Here is a 17,766-nt window from a genome sequence, read left to right as displayed (position 1 = left end):
TTGATATATAGATTTGGAATATAAAAAAATGTGAATAAACATATATTCTAGACCGTTTAAGTTTTAACTTGAGCAGGCGCTTTCCGCTGTGTCGTGAACGTAAATAATGTCGAAGAAAAAGAGAGAATTGTCAACTGAATTAAAGGAGCGGATCGTACTATTAAACTCTAGGGGATTTAACAACAATAAAATAATTGAAGCATTGGGAATCCATTAAATATAACACACAGTGGAAGGCCACAGTGACAGATGAGAGGGGTGATCAATCGAATTCTGGAAAACAAATCGCCGACAATCTCATGGAAAAGCAACAGAAATGAACTAACAAACGTGTCTATTAGAACTATTCGACGCAGATTGCATCAAGAAGGATACAGGCGGGGTAAAATCCAAAAAACGTTGACAATATGTAAAACTAACCGTCAACGGAGAATACTGTGGTTAAAAGACATTTTATCACAAAAAGTCATATTCTCGGACAAAACACAGGTAGTTATAGGACAAAATAATTCTGTGAGTTTATGGACAAATCTAGTCAAAACAAAACGTATGGAACGCCAAATTAACATATATTCTTTTGTACCTATCTTCAAATAAATAATTTTTTATGAATTGAAAAAAAATTGAATTAAAGATAGGTGCAATTCAATTAACGATAGGTACAATTGAATAAAAGATAGGTATAAATAATTATACCTATCTTTAAATAATTATACCTAGGTACAAATAATTATAATCTTTAATGGAATTACAAGCATCTTTAATTCAATTAAAACATTAATTATACCTATCTCCAATTCGTTTGAAGATAGGTATAATTGATTTAAAGATAGGTACAATTCAATTGAAGATAGGTTTCATTGATTTGAAGATAGGTTTAATTAAGACATATCCACAAATGATTTGAAGATAGGTACAATTCAATTATACCTAGGTTCAATTCGTTTTATGTTGTTGCTAAATAATGAACGCTCCCTTGGAGACAATATTGAGTATGGAGGGAGACACACAGAACCTACAGAGCAACGACAACAAGGATGAAAGGAAAAATAAAGGTTAATTAAAAATGTGCAAAAAGCATCATATACTTATAAAAATACACATGTATATCATGTAGGTATATCTTGTATTGCAGCCAAATGAAGATGCCGATTTAAAGCTGAGACGTATCGGAAATGACGTATGATAAAGGGAGTAGTTGATATTGCCAATGTCTTAAAAATTTCATTTTGCATCTTTAAATCAATTATACCTATCTTCAATTCATTGCATTTGTACACTACAAATCAATGTATATCTTCAAATGAATTAAAGATAGGTACATGTATAATTGAATTGTACCTATCTCTAATTCATTTGAAGATTATAATTGATTTACAAAGCAATTCATGAAAAGAACAATTCAATTGAAGATAGGTACAAATATTTGAAGATAGGTACAAATATTTGAATATATGTTAATTTGGCGTTCCATAAAAACGCCCATCAAAGTAAGTTGTATGTTTTGGGGTTGTATTACCTACGATGGTATTGATGTTCCCAGTTGAGCCAACTATTCACTTATGGCCAGTTATTGCTAAAGTGTTTGGAAACATTTATTTTCCAAGATGATAACGCAACACCACACGCGTCTAAAGATGCATGGAAACGAGACAACGGTATTCAGAAATTTAGCTGGCCTGCCCAAGACCTTAATATAATCGAAAATGTCTTTGTATTAAAATCAAACTATCCCGTGAGATTGACAACATTCAAAACAAGAACAAGTCGACTTGGTGGCTGCAGTTACTAGAATCTGGAATGGACTCTCCCAGACGTACATTCGTAGCCTATATGCTTCAATTCCTTCCAGACTACGAGTTTATCATCCAAAAAGGCTATGCAACAAATAACTTTTATTTTATAAAAAAATCGTTTTTGTCTTATGCATGACGTCAGCCATGTTTGTTGCAATACTTTTGGCCACTCAGTGTATTATAATATATCAGAAACCTTAATTCTCCAACCTTCTGAAGGAAAAAATTGTGTATCAAACTCAAAGAATAAAATAATAGGAACCCATGTTAATAAATTGGATCCAAGGTGTTTTTTTTTAAGTATAAAAAATTCCATGATATCCTTATGTCGGATAAGGCGGTGATGCATTTGAACCAAGGTTGTTGTGTGGCAATGTTGGATAAGGCGACTCTTTGTTCCCATCGGCATTAAGGCTCAACCCATTCTCTGGAGACGGATAGGGCGGAGCTGTTCCTCCATTTGGACCAAAAACTGAATCATACGCTGGGGCAGGCTCGTTATATTGTGGACCAAATGTTTGTCCGGTGGCAGGTTGGAGGACAGGAACATTTGATGCTGGACCGCTCTGATACGGAGGAGGATAAACCACGCCCGGTGTCGTGTTTGCTGTAATGGAAAAAAATAATATTATTAATTGCAGGATAAACAAAATACATGATAACTGTCTTGAATAAGCGATTTTTGGGCTCAGGTAGAAAACGTAAGAGGGCTCGGCAAGCCTCGCCTCCCTCTATCACGTTTTCTTACCCTCGCCCAAATATCGCTTCTTTTTCAAGAAAGTTACCATGTATTTTATATATATATTTCATACATATACTTTAACTAAATTGAGATGATTAAAGAGTGAAATGAGTTATCTTTCTTAGTGTCGGGAAATTAAATATATTTTTAGGAATAATGATCAAAATACCTGATCAAAACACCTACTAGTTTTATTTAGGATAATTTATTATATTTTGTTTTATTTAGGTAAGAGTATAGTAAAGTCTTAATTCAACCTTAAAAATGTGTTGCAGACAAATGGAATTGCCCTAAAATACGCAACTAAATTATTTAGAATTCGCTGCTGTTGCAAATATAAACCTATCCAAGCGGGCTTACAAAGGGAAACTTTACTTAATAAAGAGCGTACAATAATAGTCAACGTACTTGTTATGATGGCCGTATTGGTTGTTCCAGAGTTAAGGTATCTGACTGTGCCAGTTGTTTGCCTTCTCCTTTGCTGGTATCTACAGAAACAACAGCAGAACACCGCTCCAGTAACGAGGAAGATAACTGCGGAAATACTTCCACCAATAATTCCTCCGCTTAAATCAAAGACAAACAAAAGGATACAGCTTAAACATGAAACATATGGATATCGCGAACAGTATTCAAAATCATAGACCTCCAAAATATCATAGTTGGGGTCAGGTTGCATGGAGGAGTGAGCATCCCCTACCGACCGGTCACACCCGCCGTCGTTCCAGAATTATGGGTACAGTATATTAATGATTTTAACTTAACAATTATTGATTTTTGTAATAAAAAAAACATGTTATACAAGCATTTCTCATGATTAACTAAAACTGAGCCTTTTAACATTTAAACCTTACAGCTATTTCAATAAAAAAAATGAAACCCGGAATTTTTTTTTATCTTTTGGTCATCAACAGAATCGCTTATTTTAAGCTCAAGTACTGAAGTTGATATTAAAGGTGTTATACATGTTATACATTCATTTAACATCAATTTAGTAATTGCAGACTAGGTCTTCCGACAATTTGTTTATTTTTTTCCTTTATTGGCAGACTTGTTTTAGTTTTCGGATCTTCTTTCATTAACTTGTTTGTCATGTTTTAGAAATTATTTGTACGTTGAAAATGCTCTTGCGTATCGAATTAACCGAAAGAAAATCACCATATGTAAGGGATAAGGGTATATTGTAAAAATAAAAAGCCCTTGAGTATCGAATCAACTGAGAGAAAATCCCCATATGTGGGGAATAAGGGTATATTGCTGCATCAGTAAGGGAAGCTGGGGCTTTAAAAGTTGAAGTCAGCACGTTTAAATGTATAACCTTTGTGTTTTTCTTGTAGAATATCTCTTTCATGCTCACTGGGATATCGTTTCGACATTTGAATGGAAATAAATGTTGTTAATTAATCATATGCCATCAATATAATTATCTAAATGTGTAATTGAAAGCCACATTCATATGTTGTCTTATAATGTGTGCGATTTTTAATAAATTCTGCTTCATATGAATAAAAAATAATGAAATAAGTTGTGCTAATGATAAAATTGGTATGCCATCAATATATGAATTTAAATGTGTTTGAAAGCGTTGGTCGTGATTAGTAAACTTTCAGTTTACTGGTTAAGATGTGAGTTGTGGAGCGATTTTTAATGAAAGTTCTGCAATTCAAATTTATAATCTTAAAAATATACCAATATCTGGTAAAACTACTATTAAGGCAGTGATTGTATGGACAGTGAATCTACTAGTTTTCTTCGTGACATTAACTAGTTATCTTTTTTTACAGTGTATTTCCGAAAACACATAAATATTGTCGGTTAGAAACACTGTAACGTCTTTTTAATAACAACTTCACAGGAATTGTGTGAAGAATGTTAACGATGTTTACTAAGTTATTTTTTAAATGACCATTTATAAGGATTTACGAGTACTATTTTTATTGAAAAAGCAGCTGTCATCAATGAAGACAAACAGCCTCGACTTTGCTTTATCGTGGCGTGGGGAATGTATGTATTTAAGTATCATTGGGGGGGGGGGAGCACAGGGATCCTACAATTTATACTTACATTTCAGAGGTTCCAGATGAATAATAGTAATAGCTGTAGGAATCGTAGTAGTAACTGTAACTGGATCGATAAGATCTGTAGGAGCGATAGGCTGCACTACAACCTAGTAAAGTAAACATCAGGTCAGTGATTTTAGAAATTGTAGTAAATGAAGAATGAATAGAACCTGTAGGAGTGAAAAGACTGCACTACAACCCAGTAAAGTAAACATAAGCACAGGACAGTTATTATAGAAATTGTAGAAAATGAAGAATAAATCAAACTGTAGGAGGAAAAAGGCTTCGTTAAAACTAAACTAAGTACAAGTAATAACAAGCTAATTCATAGAATTTGTGTCCCCCGCTTAGGGAAAAAGTAAACCATACGCAGTTCGGGGGTCGGGGTGGGTTCGTATCCCCTTGACCGAATTTGTAGAATTATTAAATGTATATTGAAGCAAATAAAATATGCCAATGTGGATATAAAGGTTTGATTGATTATTCTTTATTATGTGTGTAGAAGATTCTTTTTATATGGAATATTTATCACACTGTAATGATGATTTTATGAGTTTGTACAAGCCAGATCTCATAAATTTTTCATTTCACATACTGAATACTATCATTTAGTAAAACAAAAGTATTTCGAAAAAAAAAATTGGATTTTCCGGGATGCGAACCCTGGCCCTCTCACATGTGAAGCGATAGACATACCACTAGACCACGGAGCCGCTTTAACATGGTGAAAATTATATACAAACATTAAGTTACATACATGTATATATTCACGTTCGATATATTGTCAAAATTTTACACAATGCATGGTGTCTAATTTAACCTTTATTAAACAGTTCTAACAGATGTAATAAGAATATAAAGTCCGCCGAGAACCTGTTTTATACGTAATAACCCTGTGCTAAAAATAGCGACATGTAATACAATAAATACTAATAAAACAAACGGGGCGGGACATTTTGAGAGGGGTGAGAGAGGTCCTAGGGACTTTTGGTATAAAATTACATTGCAAAAGCTCAAAATCCTCTTGAAATATCGCCCGAAAACGATAGTGTTACACACAAACAGAATGTATACATTTATGACCCTGAAGTTTGACCTTTTGACTTCAAAAGTCTCCTATATTAAAAAATGCTGAGCATATATTCTACACAATCTTTTATCAAAAATTGTTTTGAAAGAAGTGTTCAACACCATATATAGACATTAAAATATAGCACACAATTCCTTCAAGAATTGGAATTCTTCAACTCGATGGGAAAGGACAAAAAAGTTCAAACTACGTTGCATATATATGTCCTTAAACTACTGAAATGAAACCTTCTTTTATCTAGACCATTAAATACTTCATTTTGGACAATACTAGTTCCTAGAATTCACTATTAACTACAAGAGAAATATCCCCCGGTAATAAATAAGAGCTATAGACAGCATAATAACCAAGTAAATTAAAATTATTGGAAGAGATAGCTAGAGTGAATGCTAAAGACAGGAATTTTATAAGTTAATGAAACCGACAGTAAATCAGTGACAGAGAAATAATCATAACTGAAGGAGAATTTAGTCCTAAAGTATAAGGTTCATATAGGATCATAACGAGGTAAATTAAACCTAATATATATTGTAAATTTTGTATCCCTTGAATGAGAAATAGTTATGGATCTTATCAATAGGACTGTACCTTCTACGAAAACTACACAATATCATAAATAAGGTTATATTTGTCCCCCGCTTGAAAAGTGGGGGATATTAATTTGGGTCTGTCCGTCCGTCTGTCCGTCTTTCTGTCTGTCTGTAACGCTTTCGTTTCTACATGATATCTCGAGAACCATTTGAGCTTTCGAATTGAAATTTTGCATAGCAACTCTCTATGGACAAAAAAAGAACCCTATTGATTTTGAGGTCAAAAGGTCAAGGTCATAAATTTGCATATTCTGTCTGTTATAACATTTTCGTTTCCGCGCGATATCTCGAGAACCCTTTGAGCGTTTGCAATGAAATTTTACATAACAACTCCCTGTGGCCTAAGAAAGACCCCTGTTGATTTTGAGGTCAAAAGATCAAATTTCAAGAAAATTTTGAGCTTTTGCAATGTACATATAATTTTATACCAAAACTACCTTGGACCTCTCTCAACCCTCTCAAAGTGTCCCACAGGGGCATGAGGGGAGTTATTACGCATAAAACAGGTTCTCAGCGGACTTTATATTCTTATTACAACTATTAGAACTGTTTAATAAAGGCTAAATTAGACATCATGCATTGTGAAAATTTTTGACAATATACATGTATGTGACTTCATGTTTGCATGTAATTGTCGCTGATCGTAAGCGTTCCTTGGTCTAGTGGTATGTCTCTCGCTTCACCTGTGAGAGGTCCCGGGTTCGAATATCGGATGGTTCACTTTCTTTTTTTCTGAAATACTTTTTTTCTACTAAATGATAGTTTTCAGCATGTAAAATGAAAAATTTATGAGGTCTGGCTTTCACAAACTCATAAAATCATCATTACATTGTGATAAATATTCCATATATAAGAATCTTCTATACACATAATAAAGAATAAGCAATCAAATCTTTATATCCATATTGGCATATTTTATTTGCTTCAGTATACATTTAATAATTCTACAAATTCAGTCAGGGGGATCCGACCCCGCCCCCCCCGACCCCCGAACTGCGCATGGTTTACTTTTTCCCTAAGCGGGGGACACAAATTCTCTGAATTAACTTGTATTACATGTATCTTATCAATGAAGACATCTTTAAAATTAAAACTTTATTTCCACTCTACTGAAAATAAAATATTCCAAATATTAATGCATTGTCATAATACATGTACAATGAGACTGATAAGACGGATTAAATAAACTATGATTATGTACTAAGTAAACAACGTATAAGTATTCATAAGATCCTAGAGATGGTGATTCATGTACAAGTGGTTTCCTGGAAGGAGCACTCTCAATGGGTATACCCTGTCGGTTTGAAAAAAAAAACCAATAACTAAATAGAAATCAGGCATTTCAGTATTTTACAAAAACGTAACAAATGTTTTACTAAATATATTGAAAAATTAATGGCGCATTTTCTATGTACGGCTTCAAGTGATCTTCGTACATGTACATATGTATATTTAAAAAAAAAATGCAAACTGGAAGGAGTTGGGATAAAAAAAAAACTGTAACACACCCTTTATTGAAATAAACTTCAAAGTCATGTTTCTTTTGTATGGAAATCTTTTCAAATGTCTCTAAGACCCAACTTCACGATTTTTATGATTTTTTTTTTCAATTAAATAATGGAATTATATCAATTTTAAAAATTAAATGTACTAGTATGATTAAAATTATTAAATAAGAATGAATCAGTATTGAAATTAAGTAACCTAGACTTTGTCACTGGTTCGGTTTTTTTCTTCCATTAAATTTTCAGTTAAAACCAATGCTTTTGTTTTTTGTCTTCCTTTATCAGAGGGAAAATAGTCACATTTCAATCCAGCATCACTTACCTTGTAAAAAGGATAGATATCCCAAACAGAGGACTGTGAATATAAACCCCTTCATCCGTATTTGTAGACACACCATCTTAATTAACAATCAAATTAAAACAATTATCAGACAGTTTACAATCTGATTGATTTAAGGTTCATATACCATTGAACATTTACGTGTGATGATATATAGGATGTTATTATTTTATAACAACAGCAACAACGTAAACTGATGCCCTCCGTCATAAATTTGATATTACTCATTTTTAAATTTGTATATAGATGTACATGCATAGAAATTAATCACCAACCATTTTAAAATTTTTAAAATTGTTACAATATCTAAAGGGGGCCTACTGTGGTTTTCATTGTGCAATATTTCGCGCATCAAAGTAAAATAAAGCGTATTTATTGTTTTAAAGCAACTTTTTTCGCTTAAATAATGAAATTTAACAAAATTAAGAAATTAAAGGTTTAAAATTGTAATTAAAATTTAATATAACTGATTTTTAACGATTTTGCAGTTTATAGGTAGGTTGACGTCGTTACAGTGTGTTTTTGACGTTCTGATAAACTTAAGCTCAAGGAAGGGGTAATAAAAATGTTATTAAAGAAAAAGTAATAAATATACGCAGATGAAATTTAAATCATAGAAATTTGAGAATATCTCCATTTTTTTATTATGTTTTATACAAATCCTTTGTACCCGTCATATTTTGTAATGCTCTGTACTCCATAAAAACAAGAAAATTCGTTAATTTTTTATATTTTTGAGATGCCCCCCTCTGGTAACAAGACGGTAGAATTTTGTGTTCCTTACATATAATGTACAATATAGTATTATTCATCAAACATTGTACTTTGAACAAAAAGTTCAGTGTAGTATTTGTATAATTTGCTTTAAATTGCAATTTCATGTATAATCCTATAGTAAATGTACCTGTATTTTAAGACGGTTCCTTAAAATACCTGGACGGTAGATTTCCGCCAAACCTATCATGTATACTGAAGTTTATGTAAGTTATATATGGCATAAAAATGAAGAGTTTCGTTATTGTAGTTTTCACACAATAAAACCTCAGTCGCCCCCTCTTAAAGTTTTGTGGGTCATATTGTTAATATCAATATTTGAGAAGAACAAGATTCACAAAACCTAAGAAGGTGCATGACATGAAAATAGTTCTCTCCGTCAGATACTCTCATTTGGTATTGCATGACCAAATTAACTTTGAAATATGTGAACATATTGACTTTAAAGGTCTAGTGACATGTACTTCAAAATTATTTTTTGTATTTTTTCGTAAAAATTGTCAAAATTTTGTCATACTTGTCATTCTCTAATATATTCTATAACCTTTTAAAATCAAAAACCAGTTAAGGCTACTTTGTCTTATTAAAATTTAGGAAAAGTCTTTTAAAAATACCTTTTAAAAAAAGAACAACCAAGCCATGTTACATTAAATTTGCATGAGAGTATATTAATAACAAGGATGGAAGAACAGTAAAGCCATAAGAATTCATATTTAATTTGTTTGGGTCAAATACATGTACAGCAAATCCACGCTCGGGTCATATCTACATGCTAATAGAAGTCATCTCAGGTAGTTAAGATTCAATTTTGTTCAAATCATGATCCCCCACGGAAGATGGGTCTAAAATATACAAACGTTTTCCTTAAACAGAGGAATATGTCCAATTTAACCTTACAGATTGTGAGCAAAGCAAACAGATGCGACGTAATAGTAAGACGTCGCTTACGGTATTGGTGATACTTAACGTTACGCTTATAGCGTCACAAATACGTAAAATGATGCTCAAATGCAATGTTATGTTTTTAAAATGTAACCTTTTGATTAACTTTTATTCTTCCACCAAACATTCCTGTTTGACCATTACACGTATTTATTACATACTTTAAATAGTAATAAATACAGGATTTTTGCATATGCGATATGGCTGACGTCACAATAGCCGTATCAGCCCTGCAGGACTGATATGGATTTGCAGGGCTGATACGGATCAATATCACACCCCTAGTAAATTGAACCTCAAAAAACAGTACTTGTGATCATACACATATTTTTGGGGTTACATAATTCTCTTGATTTTAACTTTTTAAATGTAATGATAATCTAACTGATAAATAATAGATTATTTTTAAATTACGGATTGAGGACATCTGAAATAGAAGTACATGCAGAAACAAGCCGAAACTGTATGAGACAATAGACCGTGTACATTTTAAGATAAGATATCGGAAGTTTTCTTTGACCAACATTTGTTTTCTTTTAATTCTGCGGTCGATACAATGACCTTTTTTCAAATACAATTATATATCTTTAGTTCTATTGTTAGCTGACATCTCTCATGCAAATTTATAGGCAATTTGTTAACACTGTATGGAGTAAGGATTTTCGTTCACCTGGTCATGGCAGGATGATCAATTTACCATTTCACCAGACCTTAATATCTCCGTTTATGGATGTCCATGTTTGCTTTGTTCATGATTTGCATCAATTAATTGGACATCTAAGATTATTGTTCTCTTTATATTTCATGCATCTGATAACTGTGTATTAATATTGTTAAATAAGTAAGGAAAAATTACATAAATCGTGTCAATGAGCTAGTTCAGTAAACTAATTTCTAAAATCAACTTGTATGTAGAATCTGACTGACTATTACCAATAACAAATCTCCATACCGACGAGATCGTCAGACTGATTTAAAATTTGCGTTGCTGCAGCACAACCCAGGCATCACTGGCATGGATTGGAATAATTCAGTCTTTATCTTGCTTTTGCAGGACATGGAGAGGACAGGCATCATTTTCTCCATACACACAAACAAGTGGACGAGAACTGTAAAATGATTGGTTGAATTATATTTGACTTTGCAAGATGCTAACTTGTTACTGATAAAATACATCACTCCTGTAATACTAATTTGTGTAAAAACATGATTAGATCCCTTTCTAGCAATACCACAATAGTTTTGCCAATATAATTATAAACAAGGGCACTTACAAAGAACATATCTATAAATCAAAACATCATTCGACATCGACCCTAATGCAAATTAAAAATTAAGTCACTTCCGTTTCGCACAGAATAAACTCACTCACCCACCCACAAACACACACGATTGTGTTACTACCGGTATATCCCCTCCCAACTAAGGCAATTTTATGAATATGTCCCCTCAATAAATTACGCAAGATTCCTCTCCTCTTCTATGGGTTGACAAGCAATCATTGCATGATAGTACCCCAATAAAAAACTGGGAATCATTATGGATGCCCTTCCCACTCCCCCAAAAATGAAAGTGCTTTTTTTGTGGAATTGAGTCAAATCTAGTTGGCTTGATAATATTTTTGTCAATCACAAAAAAGAAAAAAACAATCGAATAACAAACAGTAGGCATGAACTTGCATCTCATCATTGCCACGTGAAATATCGATTTGGAGCTGAGTAATCGGTCTTTACCAGCGCAACTATGTACGGTTATAAACTGGTCATACGTGAACTTTGTGAAGTTTAGCAGTTGCTACCATATGTGAAAATATTGCGAAGATTGATAAGATAATAAAGCCAAAGGAGAATTTTATTTTTGTACAGGTAAGCATTTATTACTTTTTTAGTTTATCATATAACGAGGGGCATATTTATTGCAATAACTGATAATATACGTACAATATAAGCTATTGAGAATTTTATACACTTTTTATAACGGAAATAGAATCATTCTTTTAGAAAAGAACTTTAAATTATAAATACATCATATACGAATGTCTGGGTCCAGAGCGTAGAGATACAGTGTACCTCGGGGTAATGATTTGCTGGTTCAGCTCGGATGAATAAAACCCATAGTGACCCATACCTTATTCTAAATGTAACCTTCGATGTAAAGCTTTTATGGGATATGAATGAGAAAATTATCTCGAATGTATTTCAGTGTGACTTTTAATGGCAACTGTTTAGTCTACAATAAAGTCACATAAGTTTTGGACAATTATTGATGTTTATAAGTAGATATTCAAAGGGCAAAAGACATAATTATACGTACATTTGGTGCAGTAATAATCTTAAAATAGACAAATAAAGGTACGTTAATATAGTGTAGCAAAGTGCATCAATCTTGATAAAAAGATAAACATAATCATTGACGCAGAACATGTACAAAAGGTAAGTGTAGTTTTTACTTTCCTTTTTAAAAAGTTATGTATTACATGTACATTCAGTTATGCATTTATAAAGAAATTAAGAAAGATAAAACTCACATTTAATTTTAAACAATATCTTTTCAAATCTTAAATGGCAAGATATTTCACAATAATAAATATTTTGCAATAAATTAAATACCTTTGAAATAGATTGTAAATCAATGATAAGTTTATAACCAAAACATGAATTAATTTTTTTGTGTGTAGGCGAACTTTTCGACCGTTGCAAAATACCAGACAAATAAATACAAGAGCTTAGATTGCAAAACCCGAAGAAAACAGGTGATTTAATTTCAAAATATTTTTGTCAGTATTCGTAAGCTTATTTTTTTTTTAATTTAGAAATTGTACGTATATAAACAATTAACAATGTTATAGTCATTTATATATGAGGTGGAGAGAGGAGACTTTACAAGAAAGTACAGAAGAGTAATTGCAAGTTGTTGATGGATTTGGAGAACCGGGACAGCTCATTTACTAGGAACTGAGGTAAGTTTTCTTAAAATGATGTTTTGCTTATAGATATCTAAATCCTCCGAGATTCACCAAAATTTTATTTATATGTTTAAGTCTTCATAAATACAACATTCCTGCAATTGAAATGAGCTTTCTCAAAATAAAGTCAACGGCTTGTTTTTTCATAGATATAACGCATAGTACATTTTTGCTGTAAATGAATTATTTCGGCGGGTGTGGTCGGTCGGCAGGGAATACTCACTTCTCCATGGCACTTGATCCCACCTCTGATTTTTTTTAGGTCTGTGTTTGCTCTGCTCCAATTCTGTATAGTTCAAAGGACTTTTGAGCTTGAATACTGTTCGCTATCTTCATTATATATTTCATTCATTGAAGAAAGTTTTATTCCTTTTTTATAACCTATATTTTAAATGCATTTAATGTACTTTACATGAGAAGGATGGGTTTTTAATATTCGTATTAGGGTTGACAATGTTTATTAAATTGTTGAAAGGGCTTAGACAAACAGTGTCATTGATAAACCAAACAAAATTGCCTTTCATTTAAGTAAAACAGCTTTGAGGTATTTTTTTTTGTGTGTTAAGATATCTACGCTTACAAATCTGGTTTACGTCGCAGTTAAAGATATACGCACCTGAAAGTATAGAAACGTCAATTTTCATAAAGTATATATATGTTTAAATCTATTACCTTTTAAAAGATAAAGAATTAAAACATTTTAGAAAAATAAGGGTGACACAGTTCAACTTGACCTTTTTTGCACTAAAAAGAAATTTGAAATATTGATATTAAATACATGTACTACTGTTTCAAAAATTTTATAAGAATTAAAAGATCTTTTATGTAAATATATACTCAGACAGAATTAACCATGATGAATAGTTTTGGCCAGGAAAAATATTTCTTGAAGTATAAAATATAAAGCTTAACATTTTGCACTCAGAAATAAGAAAATTTGACGTGAATAAAGAATATTGCTAAAATTCATTCTAGAGTGATGTTTCCCCTTAAGACAAAAATTTACAAATATCATTGCAATACCCTATTAAAAAAAACAAAACAAAACATGGGGCCACATTCTACTTTTAATAATAGGCAAATGTTTGCTATTGATCACTGGGGATTAAGTTAAGTTAGGTTTAACGTCCGCATTTTTTCAACAGATGTTGTGAAAATAATGTATATCTAACAAGGAAAATCTATGATCTTGCAATCGACATTATAAAAGCAAGTGTGGTATTATAATACATATTTATTTGTTTATTTATTCGGTACTTTATATAAAACTTAATAGTATAATTTTAAGGTGTCATTAAATCCTCGAAAATGGAGATGCTTACTCATTGATTCAACCTTGTGTCTTTGATGCAGATGTTTAACGGATGAATACCGTATTTTGAGATTCAATATCAAATTAAAATAATAAGATTGAACTCGGAGAAAATTTGCAATGTTTGACAATTAATACTAAAGATCTTTACTTCTACTTTTTCAGTCTAAGAAGAAACAATGGAGAAATGTATAGAGAATTTAAAGGAAAGAATGAAAGATGTGGCCCCAATAGAGATGGAGATGCCAGGATTTGAATTTATTCCGACCTTATGATAATTTTTCAAGCTTAATTTAAGATTATAGTGTCATCAAATGTTCATGGACAAAAAATCAAGCAAAATACAATGAATTTATTTCTATATTCTAATTTCTTTTTTATCCGAAATTGTTTTTGAATAAGTGAACAATATCATACGTAGATATTAAAATATAACACACAGTTCCTTCACATGTTAACTGTGTGTAAATAATGGTGTGTAAATAATGGTAGACTTCACCATATGTCTCTAAACTACAATGGTATTCAAATGTACATGTCCAATGTATTAAGGGTTTATTGTAAAATAGGAGCAATCAACCATAATAAGCTGTCAATGTGGGCACACGGCCATGCATATTGTCCGCATCAGAAAGTATTGCTAAGTAAAACTCTACCAGCAATGACAATTTTATCAATTGCTAACGATGCATCATTTGTTTTTCTCCCATTGAAGCACAACTTTTATAATTAGTCAATTTGAAAGATTGCCGACACTAAAACGTTTCATCGATCTAACAAACTAGATGAACTGTTTATTCCATTGTCTTTATCATGCAAGAAATAAAGGCGGGGAGACAGGTTCTTCAAATATCAACTTTCATAATTAGCCTTTGATATTATAAGTAAACAGGTCCAGAGAAGCGAGATGATATTGTTTGTGATAATGTTAATCTATTTCAATGTATTTCTCTAAGAGAGAAATTTCTAGATGCAAACACATTGAGTAAATGTTAGAATAAGGAGTCTTTTTAGTTGATATCCAAAGATAACGCAGTGCGGGTTTCAGAAGGGGTTGCTTGAAAAAATTACTAGTATATTCCTGAACACTACATTATGTCTTCATTATTCCAGTCCAAAATATGCTAATCTAAGCATTTTGTTCCACTCTGTTCTTTGCGCTTTTGTTGATGATCATAATTTGTGGTATCCCTTCTTTTAAGTGTTGTCAGATATCTTAAGTCACGTGACTGGAATATTGATGAGGCTGAGAAGTTACTTCGGAATACAATAGAATACAGGAGGCGGCTTAACCTTATAGACATTGACTGCAGGTGGTGCCATGAGAGACCAGGGTACCATACAATGGTAAGTGGCCTTCTGTTCATGACACATATTGTGAAACATGAACATACGTACGTATGTTATAGAAAGCTCATTAGATCTTCCTCGATTTGTGTTCCATCATATCAAATCTTTTAAAATTTATCCATTCGAGTTTTTTTTTTACTTTTGAGACACTTTAAACTTATCTTTTAAGGTTAAAATATGAAACCCTCGAAATTTTTTTTTCTCGAACATTACAGCACTAATTTAGAAGTTCATCTAAAATTTCGACCTTCGTATTTCAGCGTCAAGTTGGATTTGATGAGAGTGGGCGACCAGTGATTTATTCTAACTTCAGACAGGCGGCTACACATAGATACAGTGCCGAGGACTCAGTAACCCACGTGTCTTATATCATAGAAAATGCCAAACTTACCATGAAACCCGGAATCAGTACATGGGTGTTTGTGGTTGACTGCTCAGGTATATGTGCAAAGGTTTATGCATCGAATATTTTTGTCTACAGATCTGTTCGTTAATTATATTTTCTTCTGAATATGCGTTAAGTCTCATTTTTAAGATATTGTCCAATCCTACATAACTAATTATTTCAAGTCACAAGATCAACGAAAATCACTGCTCAATGATTATCAACTTTTGCAGGTATGACACTTCCACTATGCAATCCCAAACTTGGCTATGGAGTGACACAGACACTGGCGGATCATTACCCAGAACGGTTAGGAATGGTCATTTGTTTGAATCACAACGCAGTCTTTCATGCCGTTTGGAAAGCCATAAAAGTATTTTTACAAGCAAACACAGCTTCAAAAGTAAAACTTGTTCGGCCAATGTCCAAAGTGAAAGAAACATTCCAAGAATATTTTTCAGACGAATTAACAAATTGGTTGCTGGAAGAAATTAAACTGAATAAAAAGCCCCCACTTTGTGAAAGTCAGAAACAGTTTTGGGCATGTCCAGAGAAGGAAGGGTCACATGATCCACGTGGATGCCCATCTTATGTGTCCAAGTATGTGGAAAAATACTTCGAGAAGAAAGAACTTTCTAAACAGCGGGTACATAAGCCTTTCCCGCCCATTATTGACAGTTTGGCAGGAAAACTTTGTGACGTCACACCATGCTCTCCAATCGAAGACGTATCTTCCAGTGACGTCAGCAGAACAAGTAGTGATGAAGGAGAGTTTGACTTAGACAAAGTGGATGAAATAGAGATTCCAGATAAGTTTATAATTGAAAGTAGTGCTTCAAAGCAGAGTTCCGTATCTTGAATAATGCTGGAACTTTTTAACAACTAGGAATTAAATAAAATTAATGTTATCCTTCAATGCAAGTACTTTTTATTTGTTGTTTATTAAAAATAATTTGTTGAATGTTGATTATATTACAAGCATTGGATTAAATATTTGTTACGCTATTTGTTCCCTTTTTGTGAAATATCAATCAATCATCCCCATTCATAGGATCGAATAAATTTAGTACCAAGTTTGTTTTTAATACTATAAGCTTTGTCCATCTTTACTCGCCACTAAATTGTATTATATCTGATACGTAAACGCCGAGAACAAAGACGTATTGTAGAATAAAATACGTTGAAGGTATGCAATTGTGGAAAGCTCAGATATGTACTATTTGTAGATTTGGCAAGTTCCTGGAACTATAGCAGTTTTAAACAAAAATCTCTTCGATCCATATTTGTACGAGAATTTCTTCAAAACAGGAGTAAAAAAGAACTTAACATAAAAAAGACCCTGAATATTGTTTTTCAATTTAATGACGGAACATATATATACCTAGTATCCCCTTTATAGAATTATAAGCATTTGCGAAATAAATGGATATACTCAAGCTCAAAAGTCCATTAAACAATACAAAAAAGCAAAGCAAACACGAAGCTCTAAAACATCAGAGGTAGGATCAGATGCCATGGAGTAGTGAGGATCCCCTGCCAACCGGCCACACCCGCTGTGTGCATAGTCCTTAACGTGATCGGGAAATACATGTAACGGAAAAATCCGTCGACAAGTGTGTAAATAATGGCCTAACATTTAGTATGAAAAACGTCAGTCAGCATTTGATATAATTATAGATTGTATTTACTGACATGGTAATTCTACATGTTTATCGACCATAGAACGACCATAAATGATGACTTTAAACGAAATAACTGACTTTTTCATCAATTTGTTTGTCAATAACTTGCCTTGTTTTAGAAATGTTTCTTCGAATGATAAACCCCGTCAGGTGATAAAAGTATTTCATCATAAAACAGTTAAAGTTATCAAGTTTATCATAAAGACTTGTTGTTAGAGTACCAATAACGTCTT

General features: G+C 32.4%; 2 protein-coding genes across 2 annotated transcripts; one reads left to right on the top strand and one right to left on the bottom strand.

Moving 5' to 3' along the window:
- Nucleotides 1-2,088: 2,088 nt before the first annotated feature.
- LOC134282632 (uncharacterized) lies at nucleotides 2,089-8,257 on the bottom strand. The gene is made up of 4 exons (XM_062765031.1): nucleotides 8,106-8,257; nucleotides 4,603-4,705; nucleotides 2,947-3,104; nucleotides 2,089-2,403 (listed from the first exon to the last, which is right to left on the bottom strand). Exons 1-4 carry the CDS (start codon nucleotides 8,179-8,181, stop codon nucleotides 2,120-2,122), a joined length of 621 nt encoding a protein of 206 aa, XP_062621015.1. The 5' UTR covers nucleotides 8,182-8,257; the 3' UTR covers nucleotides 2,089-2,119.
- Nucleotides 8,258-11,555: 3,298 nt separating this feature from the next.
- Nucleotides 11,556-16,767, top strand: LOC134282631 (phosphatidylinositol transfer protein 3-like). The gene is made up of 6 exons (XM_062765030.1): nucleotides 11,556-11,704; nucleotides 12,703-12,798; nucleotides 14,282-14,384; nucleotides 15,319-15,463; nucleotides 15,727-15,904; nucleotides 16,085-16,767. The coding sequence occupies exons 3-6, from the start codon at nucleotides 14,296-14,298 to the stop codon at nucleotides 16,708-16,710; spliced, it is 1,038 nt and encodes a 345-aa protein (XP_062621014.1). The 5' UTR covers nucleotides 11,556-11,704; nucleotides 12,703-12,798; nucleotides 14,282-14,295; the 3' UTR covers nucleotides 16,711-16,767.
- Nucleotides 16,768-17,766: the final 999 nt, after the last annotated feature.

This window comes from Saccostrea cucullata, unplaced genomic scaffold, assembly GCF_032062105.1.
Source record: "Saccostrea cucullata isolate Sc308-1 unplaced genomic scaffold, CSIRO_AGI_Scuc_v1 ctg183, whole genome shotgun sequence".
Classification (NCBI taxonomy): domain Eukaryota; kingdom Metazoa; phylum Mollusca; class Bivalvia; order Ostreida; family Ostreidae; genus Saccostrea; species Saccostrea cuccullata.
Note: the sequence above shows the minus strand (reverse complement) of the source record. Positions and strands in the feature narration are given on the sequence as shown.